General features: G+C 37.8%; 1 protein-coding gene across 2 annotated transcripts in view; it reads right to left on the bottom strand.

Moving 5' to 3' along the window:
* The window catches only part of usp43b (ubiquitin specific peptidase 43b), a 131,451-nt gene extending 118,801 nt beyond the window's left edge, over window positions 1–12,650 (bottom strand). The window contains exons 1-2 of one of the 2 annotated variants that reach the window (XM_079829865.1): window positions 11,729–12,650; window positions 3,679–3,831 (exon numbers count right to left, since the gene is read on the bottom strand). In XM_079829865.1, the coding sequence (XP_079685991.1) occupies window positions 3,679–3,831; window positions 11,729–12,316 (741 nt within the window). In that variant the 5' untranslated portion in view covers window positions 12,317–12,650. The remainder of the gene's footprint in view (window positions 1–3,678; window positions 3,832–11,728) is intronic. The other variant, XM_079829866.1, reaches the window with a different exon arrangement.
* Between the last annotated feature and the right edge of the window lie 4,183 nt (window positions 12,651–16,833).

Here is a 16,833-nt window from a genome sequence, read left to right as displayed (position 1 = left end):
TCATTTCATCAGTTTTGCTGCGCCGCATTCATTTAATCAGGTGGAAAGCACTAATTGCTAATGGGGGTGTTTTCAGAGCACCCCTGTTTCACAGGTATCAGTCTGCCTTCAGAACACCCCCATTGTTTTCACTTCTTTTGGATTGGCCCAACCAACTGGTGAAGAGAGGTCTCTCGTCGGTCCTTTGTTTTTCATTCCCGCTGGCTAAAACGCACACCCATATAGCGGTAAACTTGAGGAACGCCCATCAACATACACATGAGGGGAAGCGTCACAACACCACGCTTCAGTCGTCCCGCAAAAGTGGATCTGTACTGTCCGTTTTGCCGCGTTCATTTCATCAGATTTGCCGCGCCGCGTTCATTTCAACAGGTGGAAAACACTAATTGCTAATGGGGGTGTTTTCAGAGCACCCCTGTTTCACAGGTATGAGTCTGCCTTCAGAACACCCCCATTGTTTTCACTTTTGGATTAGCCCAACCCACTGGAGAAGAGAGAGATTGAAGAAGGCTAGTTTTCTGTAACTTATATTATTTATTTAATTGTGAGAGCGTTTTTTTCTGCTCTTGATCTGGCTTGTTTAATAAATATTCCTTTTTTATTAAAGTGGACGTGCCTTTTGTGTTTAAGAGTAAAAGCTTTAAGTTAATAGTCTATTCGTGTCTCAGCCGCGAAGCTGAGCTCAGCTGAGCTCCTAACGTTCGAGCTGCACAGAGCGGCTGAAATTATACTGTCTGTCAGTTATTATAATACATATGACAAAAACAATTGTCTAAATTATGTTGCATATTCCTCAAAAGTTATTGTGATGATATCTAGTTGACAATAGTACTATATTTTGGGAAGTCATAGGCTATGATATTGCGCAGGTGCACTTGATGCGACGCTGTCAGAGCTGACAGACTCGTGTGTCAGACTCACTTCAGTCCAAAATAATCAGCTCAAAAACGATTTAATATACTGCAAATAGCCTACTAGCTTTTTATGTTTATTTATAATTAATTTATGCAGACAACAAGGCTACCAAGTACTGCGCACAGTGCGCAGCTAATTAATTTAACTTTTTTTTTCCTAACGTCATTTTTAGTCGATTTTTAGTCGAAAATTTCAGGACTTCAGTCGACCAAGATTTTCTTTGGTTGATTACAGCCCTAGTCTGAATCGCTTCCTATCGCATGTATAGTGTGCTATGTGCCATTCACCATGTAGAATATAGTAAATGTGTGAACAAGTGACCGGTTTCAGCCGCAGATTTAGCGTTTATTTATAGTGTAGGGGGCGGAATGGTTTAGATTCCAGAGAGCATTTGATTGGACAGAAGACGTGATGAGAAGCTGAAGTCTGCAATGATGTCATCAAAATCTGTGATTCATTTTAACGGAAGTGAGAGACTAAGTTTTGAATGCTTATATCTCCTAAATGTGAATTTTGTCATTGTTTTGGAACACACCAGCTTATTCCTAAACTTAAGGCTAACATAGTCATACTAAAAGCTTAAAAAAATTATAATTTTGATTTCAGGGGGCCTTTAACATTTTCCGTTTTTAATTGAAAATGGTGTTGTGTAAACGGCCCCTTCAGTCAAAGCAAAATCATTGCAAATCTCAGAGCAACACACAGTAGTGGTGTTTCATCTATGACCAGTTTCTTTTTCTTAATAATAAAGTCGATTTTTGGAAATGTTTGGCCACTACGCATGCAGAAAAATATACCTGTGTCCTCTAGTTGTTTGAAACTGTCTGACAAAAGGTTTCTAAATAAGACAGTGGCTTTATTTAAAAATATATATAATTCTCAATTATTTAACTACTATAAGTGCTATGCTGTGTTTAAACCATAGACTGTAAATAAAAATATGGACGCAGTGTCCGTGACATCACCTGTATTTCTGAAGAGCATTTTTGAAGCCTAAAAGCCGGCCAGCCGCGTCACTCCCGAATAACTGACAATGGGCAAAGAGGCAGGACGTGGGTGGAGCTGGACAGGTGTGGTGGTATAGGTAAGTTTAAGGATAGGGTAAGGTTTAAGGGAAGTGTTAACAGTGTAATTATAAATGTAACTACAGAAATGAATTACAGATGTAAGTACATGCAGGTAATTTTTTTAATGTAAGATGATTGACAATTAGCATATAGTTTCGATTGGCGGTATGATTCTGTTCTGGGCAAGAACATGGAGTATGTTTACCACAGGCTTTATTAGCGGAGACTGCTCCTCACTTGGCTGAGGCACACAATGGGACAAGACAGGCCAAAATGCCAAAAAGAAGAATAGGCGGTACAGTTTAATGTTCAAAAAATGAACCAACTTTTTGTTTTGACTTGGTTGGGGAACTGGGGAATACATTGTTTTCTTTTAGAATATATATGCTCTTAATTTTAGTTGTTGTCATAAAATGACTGGTTTCTTGACATGTTGTAATTGTAAATTCTTGAAAAAGATTTAATTATTCATTATTATCATTGTAAAATGTAGAAGATTGCAAATCTGCAAAAAAGTTCTCTCCGTTTTATTATTTCCATATACAGTGTACGCCATTTATGCCATAAAACATGTTGAGAATGTTCATGTAAAGTATGTTGAAGATACTTTAATTTTCATAAAGTTTACCTTTCCCAGTACTTGTTGCAGTGTATGAATAGTGGGTTAAGCAAAGGAAATTTGTATAGTGCATTGTGTGGCACACTTCTTGCACGCAGCAGGCTTTCAAGAAAAAAAGTAATGGGGGGCCTGTGCCCCAGTAGAGCTTTATGTTTAGCAACGCCCCAGGCTGTAAACATATTTTTTTCTGCTGTAAAGTTGGGCATTTTATGGGGGAGATACAGATATGACTCCCTTTTGGTGCCTGTCTCTAGCAGCCAGTCGATGAATTGCAGTTTAAGTCACTTCCGTGTTGGTTTCAAGAGAGACCGCGGGAAGTTGCCGCTTGGTTTAATAGTGGACATTTGGTTCAGCAATAATGGCTATAATAATGTGTGAAATCTAATTTTCCCTAATTTTCTTTCTTTTCTTTTTTACGTTACAAAATTTGATTTCTCTCTTAAATGCAGTGTAAGATTAATGTAATACACAGCAAGTGCATATTGCATGTTTCTTTTGGAGTGGCAATAATTGCGGAAGGTTCTGCAACTTCTGCCATGGTGATGTGGCTCCTTTTGAGGTCCAAGATGAGTGCACACATGTAGACCTGCAAACCGCTATGGGTTTCAAATCAATTTCAGTCCCCAAGAATATCGCCATGCGAAAATCACAGCCACTGTAAAAAGCTATTCATCTGGGTAATTCCAAGGTTATGTACAAGAACAACACTATCTCAATGCACACTGTGGCGCTTGGCACAAATCTCCATATTTCATAAACAGATGTGTTGTTTACGGGTGGCATGGGTGTGTAGACAAGACACTTTGACCGTGCCAGGTCATGGTAATGGTGAAGGGAACAGCTGTTTGGCCATATGGGGTTTTAGAAGAGCCATTCGGTAACTTCTACCAACTTATTACACTGCAAAATAATTATGAGTTCTCAGCGGGTGATGATTTGTGGTTTGAGGCATAATAATATAACATAACATGAGGGGGAAAATCCCATTTTGAGCCAATTTTTGAGATTGAACATTGCATCATTTCACTTCTTTCATGCCATTTCATGCCCTAGGCAGGTTCTGAGACACACACTTACCTTGCCAGTTGATTTGCTTCTGTTATTTCCATTGGGTATGGTTGGAGACAAGTTGATGTCCTCATGGAGGCGGTCCAGAAGCCAGAGCAGGAATTCCAAAGCGTCATGCTGGGAATTCCCCCGGAACTGTGCACCGTATTTTGATACGGTCATCTGGAGACAAGAAACAAGATAAAGGTCACACAAGTTCTAGTGCCAGATCTATTAATATAGACATACATAACACAAGCATTTTTTGAACATGATCCCCTTTATTCAGTCGACACACTCCATACAATCCTGAGTTGTCTATTGAATCTCTAGAAAAACAAATCCTGGAGTCATTGAATGTTAACCGCAGTGGATCTGACTCAGAACTGACAGTTTGTTAGATACGGAGATGCAGTGGAGACCAGATGGAGGGTGTAAATTGCATTCTGCTACACTGTGAATGATGCTCACTGCTGATCGTGACAACAACTGTGTAAATGAATAACTGAAGAATCCTCATCACATCTGTGATCACAAAAAAGTTCTTATGAAATGCATTGGCAGATACCAGAAGCAGTTTTTTTTTTTGCTTTACAGTAATGTTAAAGATTTGATCTTCTGAACTTTCTATTCATCAAAGAATTCTTAAAAGTATTTTCCACAAAAACCCTAAATAACACTACAACTCTTTTCAGCATTGATAAAAATCAGAAGTGTTTATTGAGCATCAAATCATCATATTAGAATGATTTCTGAAGGATCCTGTGACACTGAAGACTGGAGTAATGATGCTGAAAATTCAGCTTTGCCATCACAGGAAACAAATACATTTTAAAATATATTAAAATACAAAACAGTTATTTTAATTTTAATAACTGTTTTTACTGTATGTTTTTTATTAAATAAAAGCAGCCTTGGAGAGACTTATGTGTGTGTGTGAAACTGGCTAAAATATAATAAAATATCATACAAAGGGTCCCATTGTAATTGCTGCATCGTGGTGTTGTTTATGTGCGCTAGTCTAGTAAAAATCATCATTCCAACGTGACTTGAAAGCAACACAAGTCTTACTAGTCCACACCATATTCTCAATCCAGTTTAAAGTAGTCTTGAATGTCAGGTGTATTTAAAATAATAATTTTAATGCTGAGTGACATAAAGATTAATTACAGCAGCATTAACCATGCGAACTCAATATAGCAGCTGGGAGAAAATTGCAGATAATAATATGAAGCCGTAGGCCTACAGACTGAGATAACGTAATAATCTTAACATTAGTCATATAGTGAGAAAGTGGGTCATGTGGTCACAGAGTGTAAACCCATCTGCAAAAGACTGAAAGTCTAGATGCCTAAATGCTTTGTCCTCAAAAGGAGTTATTCAGTGGAACAACAATTTATTCAAAGCGCCTTCTATTTAAAAGAATGTGACAGAGAAACTGCTATATATATATATACAGTATATAAACAGAGGCCAAAGTTCACAAGGCTTGTGTTGTGAGAATGAAAATGTAGCCTAATGTTTAATTTATAGTCATTACTCAATGTAGACCATTTAAATTCTGGTCCTGTGAAATTTCTTTGGCGTTTGTGAAAGCTTTGAGAAATGTAGGCATTCACTTATCTGTGGTTTTAAAGAGAGGACTCCTGTCTGTTTTATACTGTATGAAAAGAAGGCTTTCTTTTCATCAATAAGTGGTCAGCCTGAAGAGGTCTGACTTACACTTTAACTGTAGTTTTGTGTACAAACGGATGAACAAGTATTAGTATGGAAGCACATTCTTTAATGACCGTGTGGCCATGAATTTTACTGGTGTCTTTTTTGCTTTTCGATCCTCTTGTGAAAATAAACACAGTGGTTTATCGATGTTCAAAGACGTATAGATGTTTTCCATTTTCATTCATAGCCATATTCCAACAAAAAAGTTCTGTATTGCATATATGGATAAATATTTTTGTGTTTTTAAATATTTCAAGACAAGAGATAAGAAGGGAAAAGTACCCAGAACCATCCGTTAAATCATCAAAAATGTAATAATAGTATTGGTATATAGATTTGGTCTTCAAAAGCTTTGGTCTTTTGCTTAAAATCATGTCAGTGAACCCACATTTAAGGATAAAATAATTGTGTCAGATCTCATTAGATTATTTGGCAATGCAATTTTCTTCCCTGTGTTGATATACATTTCATTTTGAAAGTTTATTGTGACCGGATATGGATTTTTTGCATAATTTGAGTAATTTCTAACTGATGAGCATAACAAGGAAAACAAAATCAAGTGTAGCGTCAGTTCTGGCAGGATTTGGCATTCTGATTCCCCTTGAATCAAGACTAAATTCCCCAATTATTTTGTACATTTAAATATTGACATTAATCAAATCTGCAATACATTGTTGGTTCTGCTCAACTTTAGGAGTCAACTACATAGAATGATGTCAGAGCCAACAGACAGAGTAGGCAATTTTTTTTATTCCAGTCGTTTTTACTCCCAATACTGATAGAGCAGCCTTGATGACTCAATAGACTCACATAATAACTCTGCTACGCTCCCCTCTGAGTGGGATTAGTTAGACCTCAGTCAGGAACTGTACACAACATGACCTTGTGATCTGTGAAATGAAATACCAGCCTGTCATCCATCAACCACATACCATCTCTATCTACAGCCTCTGTTTCCCTTTAACAACTCATTGGTTTGAGTTCCAACTAGGGTTGTAGGGTTGTAGACTGGTACAAAAAAAAAATTGACGTACCAGCATTTCTGCAGCAAATATAGTGTGCAAAATCTGATAGGTAGCTTTATTTGACAGAACACCGGGTATGTTTGGTACACGCCGATAAACGGTGCTTTCAAACACTCTGGTTTGTTTTAGTGCTCTCTGAGCGTCAAATGCTTCAATTTACAGTGTGTTTTTACAAGCGTTTAGCATTGTAGGAAATCACAATCATATCTGTTGATCACGTGAACGCAATGGCCTATCAGAGGTGCTAGTCGGTAAGCCAGGTACACACTGTACGATTTATAATAGTCCTTCACGATTGTTGCTTGATCCCCGGTGTAAGTCATGTCACACTGTACGATCTCAGATGTCGTTCATGTCAGACTGTATATGGCAGTCAAGACACGTTAAAAACGTACACATGCAAGAAGACTCATCCAGCACCAATCCGTGACTGCGAGGACTGAAATGGTGGCTAGCAAACAAAAACAATCTTTAGTGTTAATTTGTTATCATGTATTGTCTTAAAAATAAAAAATGACAAGAAAAAGAAACAACGAAGACGTGTGTGCAGCAAGTGTTGGTTTGTTGGTTCTGCGCTCCTATTGGTTTTTGATTTGACGGTTGTTGTAGGAGAAGCCACACAGCATCAAATCTTCTGACACTGCTAGAATTTCATAAAGTTAGCATTTTAATCAACAACAGTACATTTTTTGTTAACCTTTTACCATATATCGCAATAAAAACGTATCATGAGTTCAGTATCGTGATATGTATTGAATCGTGACATGAGGGTATCGTTACACCCCTACTATCTAGTGATGCAAACAACTACACTTTTTGACATTTCGCCATTTTGAATTGAAAATATGCTATTATGATTCATGTAATGCATAAATTAATGCGACGAGACAAGAAACATTTGTGTCTTTGACATATTAGACACATGAATAAGAGTGAATGTGTGCACATTTTAAAATAAAACTATTATTTGCAAATAGTTTAAATTGATTACGTCATAAAATTAGACCTAGAACTTTTACCATTCTTATACATTTCCTTAAATCCTTCAATCCTTTATTATTATTATTATTATTTGGCGGTGTGAATGGGGCTTTAGTGATTATAAAGGGAGGGCTCTTCTCTTGCTTTAGGTTTACATTCACAATCTAAATACAAGTTTAGTTTTTCATTCTGCTAAGTACACGACACAACGTTTCTGGATTGACAACCGTATTAAAATGCACAATTGAATCAGAAACTTACGGAAGCCCTAAACGGCCATGGATAATATTTTTTTTTTCTATCTTATCGTTTTCTCATAACAAAAGTAGCTTTCTCGTGATCACAACTTATTTTTCTTGTGATCTCGAGATAACAAAAGTTGTTTTCTTGTTGTTTTCTCGAGCGTGACCGGTTCATGAGAGGATTTTTGCCATCAATGTAGAAATAAGCCATACTTTTGTATTTTGTACATTTCTTTGTAGCAAACCACATATATAAACACTCTTTTCAAAAAGCATCCCAAGATTGTATTTAGTCTATATCAACTGGATTTTAAACGTTTGTTTTTTAGAAATCTGAAGTATTGCACCTCTTTTTAATGGAAGCCTAGCATAGAAACGCACATGATACCAGTCACAAAATATCCTACATGATAGTAGGATAATAACAGACAAATTATGTAATGCAATTTTATTTCAAACGAATGAGGGAAAAAAAGTGGGTTGAATCCAAGCAGCTCTAAACGATTTTTAGAATTTTAGAAGTTACAGAATAATCTGCCATCCTTCTGAAGGCACTCCGTCTGAGCTTGAGCTGTTGAATGCTTGGTTGATCATTTAAACATGTTAATTACACAAATAAAATGTTTATTAAGTGAAGCAAAGATTTTGCTGAAAGATCCACAACATAAAAGAGCGCACTGTTTATCCGTCGATCAGATGCGCGTGGAAGTTGTGTTCATTGCTATAGCAACAGTAGACTCCGGGTGCAGTGCAGTGTTTCAGAATGAAACAATCACAAGAAAATTAAGTCGCGTTCACGAGAAAACAACTTTTGTTATCTAGAGATCACGAGAAAAATAAGTTGCGATCACGAGAAAACAAGATAGAAAAAAAAATATTATCCATGGCCGTTTAGGGCTTCCGTAGAAACTAACGAATGAGACAAAACAGGACAAAAAATTAAGTATGTAATTCAATCGTTTTTGCTCTGGTACGGAGAACCGCAAAATTGTACTGGTTTTGGTACCGGTAACTGAAATGTTGGTACCGTGACATACCACATTCGAAATCACAAGTTCAACAAGATTTTGCTCTTCCATAGAATTAAAAATTGCATAATTGAACCAGTCGCCACTTGTAATGCTGTCACTATGTAATTCAGGTAATTTTAAGTCTAATTAGAAATAGATTGCACTTTACTGAAGCCGATATTAGGCAAATGAAGTTAAGCACAGTGGGAGGCTTAAATTATACGGCAGAGCTCTTGATTGTTTATAGGTGGCTCCCCATTTGTGCAGTTAGGCACTCATTAACTCTTGCAGACGTCTGAGAAGCAGAGCGAGATTATTTATGCCATCCCTAGACAAGATACTTTGGGCTCTGTCAACACAGGAAAAAGCAAATCATGCCTCAGACAGCCTCATGTAAATTTACGACAACTCATTAGACTCTGAATCAGATGAGGCTGTTGTCTTGTGTTGTGCCCCCAATATACAGTATAGACTCAGATTTATCCGTAAATGTGTTGTTTTTTTCCCTGTTGAGTGGGCATAGCCTTACATTTTACCATAAATGATCTTGTAATTTTCCACTCGTCTAACAGTCACCCCAGACTGGGGTCCTTCAAGGCAATAATTTCAGACTTTTGATAGTAGGGTGTGAATAGAACTGGGCCTCTGTTTCCCATCAGAGCAGGTCTACCTTATGGCTACACTCCCACTTCTTCTCGATGACGCTTTTCCACGGAAACCTTTTATGGGTTTCTCCCACCTGATAGTTACGTTAGCCACTCCTACCTCAAGATAAATGTCTTGTTAGATGTGTTTTATTGCACATGATATTGTAAAAGCCTTAAAGGGTTAGTAGTTCACCCAAAAATGACATTCTGTCATCATTTACTCACCCTCATGTTGTTCCAAATCTGGTTTTCAAGGAAATCAAATATTGATCATGAAGATATTTTGCACAATCTGAGCTGCTCTTCCACAAAATTAAGAGTTTTGTGTGTGTGTGTGTGTGTCTTCATTTCTTTAAGGATTTTTTTCTTTAAGGAAGTTAGTACAGGTCAAATCAGGGACACAGCAACTAGACATTTTTAGAAAAGGCTGCTGAGTGATTTTGTTTGCAATACTGACTATACATGACAACGGCTGGGCTAATTAGACAACATAACTTTCATTGTGAAGAGATTTGTACTACTAAACCATTAGCTTTCTGCACATCTGCCCTCTCTGGCAAATTCTTTTGTCATCATTTCTCTAGCAAATGTATTACTCTAGTAGTAGATTTCTGAGAAAGCAAAATGTTACATAAGACTTGCGTTCCAGATTGCACTTGTCTTTGTGGACAGTGTCCAGTGTGGCGATGTCTTATCTGAGAGTGCACTCTAGTTTTTACGTTTACTCTGTGGTGATAATGTTATCTGTGGGAAGTTCCTCATCCTGATCTATTTTTTGCTTAGAAGAGACCATCCTGTGGGAAAGCATTTGCTCGCATACTGAACAAAATGGTCACATCAGAGAAAGCTTCATCAGTTGATTTAAAGTTAAACATATGGGAAGCTGAAACACGTACATGAGATTTTATGTTTAAATATATAAATGTAAAAGCAGGGCTCAACAATAAGGACTGCCCCGATGGCCCAGGGCCAGCGTAAAGTTCACTCGGGACAGTTGGCGCAAATTGCCCGATCGGGCTGCATCACGAAAGTTTATCATTTGCACAATTTAAATATTCAAGCGCAAAAAGAGAGTTTTGTGTGAACACATCTGAAGCGCGCGCCCAGAAAACCGCATCTCAGACAGAGCGCGAATGTTACATTGAGCTCTAATTCATGTCGTCTTGCGCTTGAATGGACACATTCACACAAAATGACGTAAAAAAAATTGCTGGTCTCGGCAGGTATCCAAGTAAACACAAGTCAGTTACATAAACAGTTGATAAATAAAACGTATGTGCGTCAGTATATTGGATCCGTGCAGCTCTTAAAGTGACAGCAGCCTAATAAACCCGCTGCTGTCTTTGTCCTTTGTTGTTTGATTAACATTAAAACAAAGAGAAAGAAAATCACTCACTGCTCTTGACTGAATCATTTTTGTAACTTTACTAAGGATTAATCTATCTTTAATTTATACAGTGAAGACTATGCAGTGCTATTTTACATTTGAGTATTTATTTTCTCTACCTGAAATTACTGTTAGACTTACCTGAAAAATATGAAAAGCAGTGTTTATTTTATTTGTTTGTTTGTGTTTTATTGTATTTGTGCTATTGCTCGCAATTTTATTATTTGTTATTTTATTACTATAGTCAAAGACAAGTTTACATTTATATGAGTTAGGCTAGTAGTTTTTGGTGTCACAACCTTATTTATTCCGGTTGTCTGTCAAGACAACGAAGAAAATAACTAGGCCTATTTTATTTATTTAATACTTTATTTGTGGTGGGGCCAATGAAAATTTTGGCAGGGCAAGTAAAAATATGAACCACCTAGATTATAATCTAAGTTTCATAAGGTTCATAAGTTTAATGAAAAACTATTAAGTAAATCATAAACATGTACAAATTAAAACAAAATCATTTTAAAATAAAAACAATAAAATAAAACACTTACTAAAAAAGATAATGTATTTGCTTACCTGCATGTCATGACCATTAACTGACATCAGATAACCATGAAATTATGATTTATTTTTTTAATTAATTCATAAATTAATATTATAATTATAATTTTACTCACACAAATCATCTGGCGTGACATTAATTTAATTTAGTACAACTATTATCTCAATAAATACTGTAATAGCGGTTAAAAAACAGCAAAAAACAAACAAAACAAAACCAGCATTGATTTGCATGATCTTTGGAGACCTTAAAACGGTTCTTCTGAAGTAGGCCATCAGGCTGTAAAACATTTAGATTTTTAATTAGAACGCACAAGTTCCAAAAATGTTACTTATTATTGTTTCCTTCAGTAGCCCTATAATAATGCGAAGAGCATTTGAGCAGCTTGATATAGGCTGAAGTTCCTCGAATACAATAGGTTATTTGAGGAACCTTCACGGGATGGTGTTTAAAAGCGTCAGATATAACATACAAGTGACAACATGGTGAACTTAAGTGAGTTGAGTCTACCTTAAACTCAGCCGAGAGTTGGGGTGTATACTGAAAAGTCCAAAGCGCTCGGACCAAAGACGCGAGCCGTTCCGTGAATTCCCCTCTCTCGTGCTGACCGTTCTCGCTCCTGATAAATCCGTTAATTTCCCTGTGACACAGATCCGGTTTGTATCGTTCCAAACCCAGGTATTCTGCGAGCAGGTCCGTGTTGCTCAAGCACTGCACGACGGCGTTCATGAAGCAGGTGTTCCCGTGGTTCTTCAGACCCAACACGCCTGGCGTTTTATCCCCGAACAGCGAAAACATTCGCTCTTTCGCGGAGGAACGGCAGGGAAGCGAGGAACTTTTCCTCACCTGGCCGCTGTCCTCTTTTTTCACATGTCCCGTGTTTCCAGCGCAAGGTGCGCTTTCTCCAAACCCACCATCATCCTCCTCAGCATCGGACCGTTCGGTTGTTTCCCCACCGCTGGCCAAGCTTCCCAAACTTTTCAAGATCTTACTCACCAAACTTTCCACGGATTTAAACGATTTCCTCCGGAACAGTTTTCCCGTGCGTTTAGCAGACTTCCCCGAATCTTTTTTCGCGTTCTTGTCGCGTTTATCCATGCTTCTTGTTTATTTCCCTCTGTGTTACTACAACCCTCAAACACACAGAGTGGCGTTCTCCTCACCTGATGCACAGTCGATAGGCAGCATTGTGGACAGCAGTGGTTTCACGCGCATATCAGCCTTGCGATGCTTTACGCTCGCCGTGATGGAATGATTGACAGGCAGCGCGGTCAGTACGGCAACTCCCGTGACGTCACACTGGCAGGCGGTCAGGAGCGAATTAACGTAAAAGTGACAGCTCTCAACAGCGGTCAGCAGCACGAGCGCTCCTGGAACTTCATTCTGGCGGGAAGCTGCATGCGAGCGAAGATTGACAGGTGGAGCTGTCAGTACGGCAAGCCTAGTGACCAGTGTACGAATTATATAATGACTTTCAAAGAGTCGACTCATTTTAAGGTGCTTCGGTCACTGTCAATACAGGGACTTAGGTGGTCATCCCTAATATTTCAACTTTTTTGTTTAAACTACTTATAATTGGGTTAGAAAAAAACAGACAAATTGTGTGTCTGTGGTCTCTTTGTATTCATATTAGATACAAATAATAAAAGAATAGCCTATATTCCATCCTTTGTTATCAACAACATGTAGTGCATAAAACATTACATTAGGCTACGTCAGGGTTTCCCAGAGAGGGGTTCATGATGGAACTGCAGGGGGTTCATGAGTTTAATGAAAAGCTATTCATTAAATCACAAAAATTAAAAAATGAAACTAAATTTTTTTTAAAAATAAAAACAATAAAAATAAAACGCTTACTAAAAGTATATTTATTTGTTTATCTGCATGTCATAACATGACCTTTAACTGACATCAGAGAACCATTAACTTAATTTTCAATGACGTGAATTTGTATATTTTAATGTGCAAGACATTATCCAAAGATATAGCCTTCCAAAGACATTAATACATGGTTAAATGACTCACTGAGTGATAATTCATGTAGGCCTAATCATTATTAGAGAAGTAGCCTAACTGTAGTCTGATTACAAGTATTTTAACACGTAATATAATCAAGTACTTCATTTTTGGAATCTATCTATCCTGTTTTATCGTTCTATCTATAGACCTATATCATTTAGTTGATTTATCTATCTATCTATCTATCTATCTATCTATCTATCTATCTATCTATCTATCTATCTATCTATCTATCTATCTATCTATCTATCTATCTATCTATCTATCTATCTATCTATCTATCTATCTATCTATCTATCTATCTATCTATCTATCTATCTATCTATCATCTCCATCCATCCATCCATCTAGCAGTGGTGTAGTGGAGTAAAGCACACCGCCACTGGACTCTAGAGCAGTGGAGACGTGTTCTCTGGAGTGACCAATCACGCTTCTCTGTCTGGCAATCCCATGGACGAGTCTGGGTTTGGCTGTTGCCAGGAAAACGGTACTTGCGTGACTGCATTGTGCCAAGTGTAAAGTTTGGCGGAGGGGAGATTATGGTGTGGGGTTGTTTTTCAGGGGTTGGGGTTGGGCATGGCCCCTTAGATCGATCGATCTATCTATCTATCTATCTATCTATCTATCTATCTATCTATCTATCTATCTATCTATCTATCTATCTATCTATCTATCTATCTATCTATCTATCTATCTATCTATCTATCTATCTATCTATCTATCTATCTATCCATCCATCCATCCATCCATCCATCCATCCATCCATCCATCCATCCATCCATCCATCCATCCATCCATCCATCCATCCATCCATCCATCCATCCATCCATCCATCCATCCATCCATCCATCCATCCATCCATCCATAAGGTAAGGCTTTTTGTGTGGAGATTAACAATGTGGAGCATGTCAGAGGTGTCAACCATGTCATTGTTATGTTACATGCTCATATACAGTGACCTGCCATTGACCTCATACGATGAATAGACTGCAAAGATAAAAAATTATAGAAAAAAACAGGCTGTTGTGCTTTGTTAATATTAATATATTAATATACTATCTGCTCTCCTCACACTGAACTGGTGTGAATGTTGTTGTCACCTCTGACTATTTAATATCGCTCCATCACTCCCATGATGTTGGCACTGTGTCCTGTTGCCATATGTATTTTACTGGACTCTGAGTAACCCCACACCTTCACTGGTTTATCATCACCTCATGTGGACAGAGAACAGACGCTCAGTCAGAGTGAAATTCACATCAATACTATTCCCTGGTTATCTCTTGACTGCCACAGTGATGGAATTTTGTCACAAAACAAGACCACCTACAGTTTTCCATTTCTACAGCAAACTGCCAGAGCACTGAGGTGGTTTTAAACTCATTCTGTCCTCTTTACATTTGAACAATCAAAGCAGATGAATGTCTGGATAATAGCCAAAATGATCTTATTTTTAGCTTTCCGGCTCTTTGCACTTTTTTCCTACTGAGATCTCATATGCAAATGACTTCAAAGTACAGAACATGCAGAGCTTAAATACTTTTTGTGTGTATAAATGTCTTCAGGTTGGCAGCTATCGCTTTCAGTGTGGCAGCCCTTTGCAAAAGAGCATATTCACAGTTATTTTTATCTTCGGAGGTACATTTACTTCCTTTCTTTTTTTAGTTGCTTGTGTGTGATCAAAGACACAGAACAATGCAGAAAAGCATGACACAAGCGCTAGTTGGACTGTTTGCATGTGGACTGGACTGGAAAATGAGAAGAGAAGCTATTGGTTTTAATTTTAACTACCAGAGGTAATTCAGTCTAGTCTGGATTGCCAAGCCACAGCATCATGGTTCTCTATAGGTTTTTCATTAAGTCTTCATTTTGAACCCAACAATGCTAACATTCTTCTCAACTGTTATGAGAAGATCAAGAGAGATTTTTGGGATCAATAATCAACATGATGATGGGGTCTGTTGTATCTAAAAACAGTCATTATCTCTAAACAGCTACACTCTAAAAAAAAAAAGGTTCTATATTGCACCAAAAATGGTTCTTGGCTCGTAATCATAGGGGAACCTTTTTTAGTGCTATATAGCACCAATTTTGGTGCTTCAGTGGTTCTTCAGCGGTTCTTCAGCGGTTCTTCAGAGGTTCTTCAGAGGTTCTTCAGCGGTTTCAGCGGTTCTTCAGAGGTTCTTCAGAGGTTCTTCACCGGTTCTTTGACTAAGGTGCTATATAGCACCTCTGAAGAACCGCTGAAGAACCACTGAAGCACCAAAATTGGTGCTATATAGCACTAAAAAAGGTTCCCCTATGATTACGAGCCTTTTTTTTTAGAGTGTATGATAACATGCTGTTAACACCGCCTTGTGGTCCCCTATACTTTGCTAGCAAGACTAAATAAATTTACACCAAGGTATAAAATACTGATAACAAAAGAGCTTTACTTTGGACTGGAAGGAATAACTGTGAATTGCCCCTTTACATTCTTAAAGGGTTAGTTCACCCAAAAATGAAAATTCTGTACACTCTAAAAAAAAGGCTCGTAATCATAGGGGAACCTTTTTTAGTGCTATATAGCACCAATTTTGGTGCTTCAGTGGTTCTTCAGCGGTTCTTCAGAGGTGCTATATAGCACCTTAGTCAAAGAACCTGTGAAGAACCTCTGAAGAACCGCTGAAGAACCACTGAAGAATCGCTGAAGAACCACTGAAGAACCACTGAAGCACCAAAATTGGTGCTATATAGCACTAAAAAAGGTTCCCCTATGATTACGAGCCAAGAACCATTTTTGGTGCCATATAGAACCTTTTTTTTTTTAGAGTGTAATTAATAATTTACCCTCATGTCGTTGGACACCCGTAAGACCTCCGTTCATCTTCGGAACAGAAATTAAGATATTTTAGTTAAATCTGATGGCTCTGAAAGGCCTCCATTGGCACAATGGCACGGTTCACTATCAAGACCCTTAAAAGGTACTAAAGACGTCGTTACAAAGTCCATCTCACTACAGTGGTTCTAAAATAACTTTATGAATCAATAGTTTTTGTGCGCAAAAAAACCCTAAATAACGACTTACATAGTGATGACGATTTCAAAACACGGCATCGTAAAGTTTCAAAGAGTTATGAATCAGCGAGCCGAATCATGATTCGGATCGCGTGTCAAACCGCCAAACTGCTGAAATTTGGCGATTCAAACCGCTGAATCGACTCGCTAATTCATAACTCTTCGAAGCTTCACGATGCCGTGTTTTGAAATCGTCATCACTATGTAAGTCGTTATTTAGGGTTTTTTTGCGCACAAAAACTATTGTCGTCGCTTCATAAAGTTATTTTAGAACCACTGTAGTGAGATGGACTTTGTACCTTTTAAGGGTCTTGATAGTGAACCGTGCCATTGTGCCAATGGAGGCCTTTCAGAGCCATCAGATTTCAACTAAAATATCTTAATTTCTGTTCCGAGATGAACGGAGGTCTTACGAGTGTCCAACGACATGAGGGTAAGTAATTAATGACAGAATTTTCATTTTTGGGTGAACTAACCCTTTAAAAATAAAGCTTCTTTATTGGCATATGATTCCATAAGGAACCTTTAACATCTATGGA

This window comes from Gobio gobio (genome assembly GCF_949357685.1).
Source record: "Gobio gobio genome assembly, chromosome: 1".
Taxonomy (NCBI): Eukaryota; Metazoa; Chordata; class Actinopteri; order Cypriniformes; family Gobionidae; genus Gobio; species Gobio gobio.
This window is presented reverse-complemented; position numbering and strand designations above follow the sequence as displayed.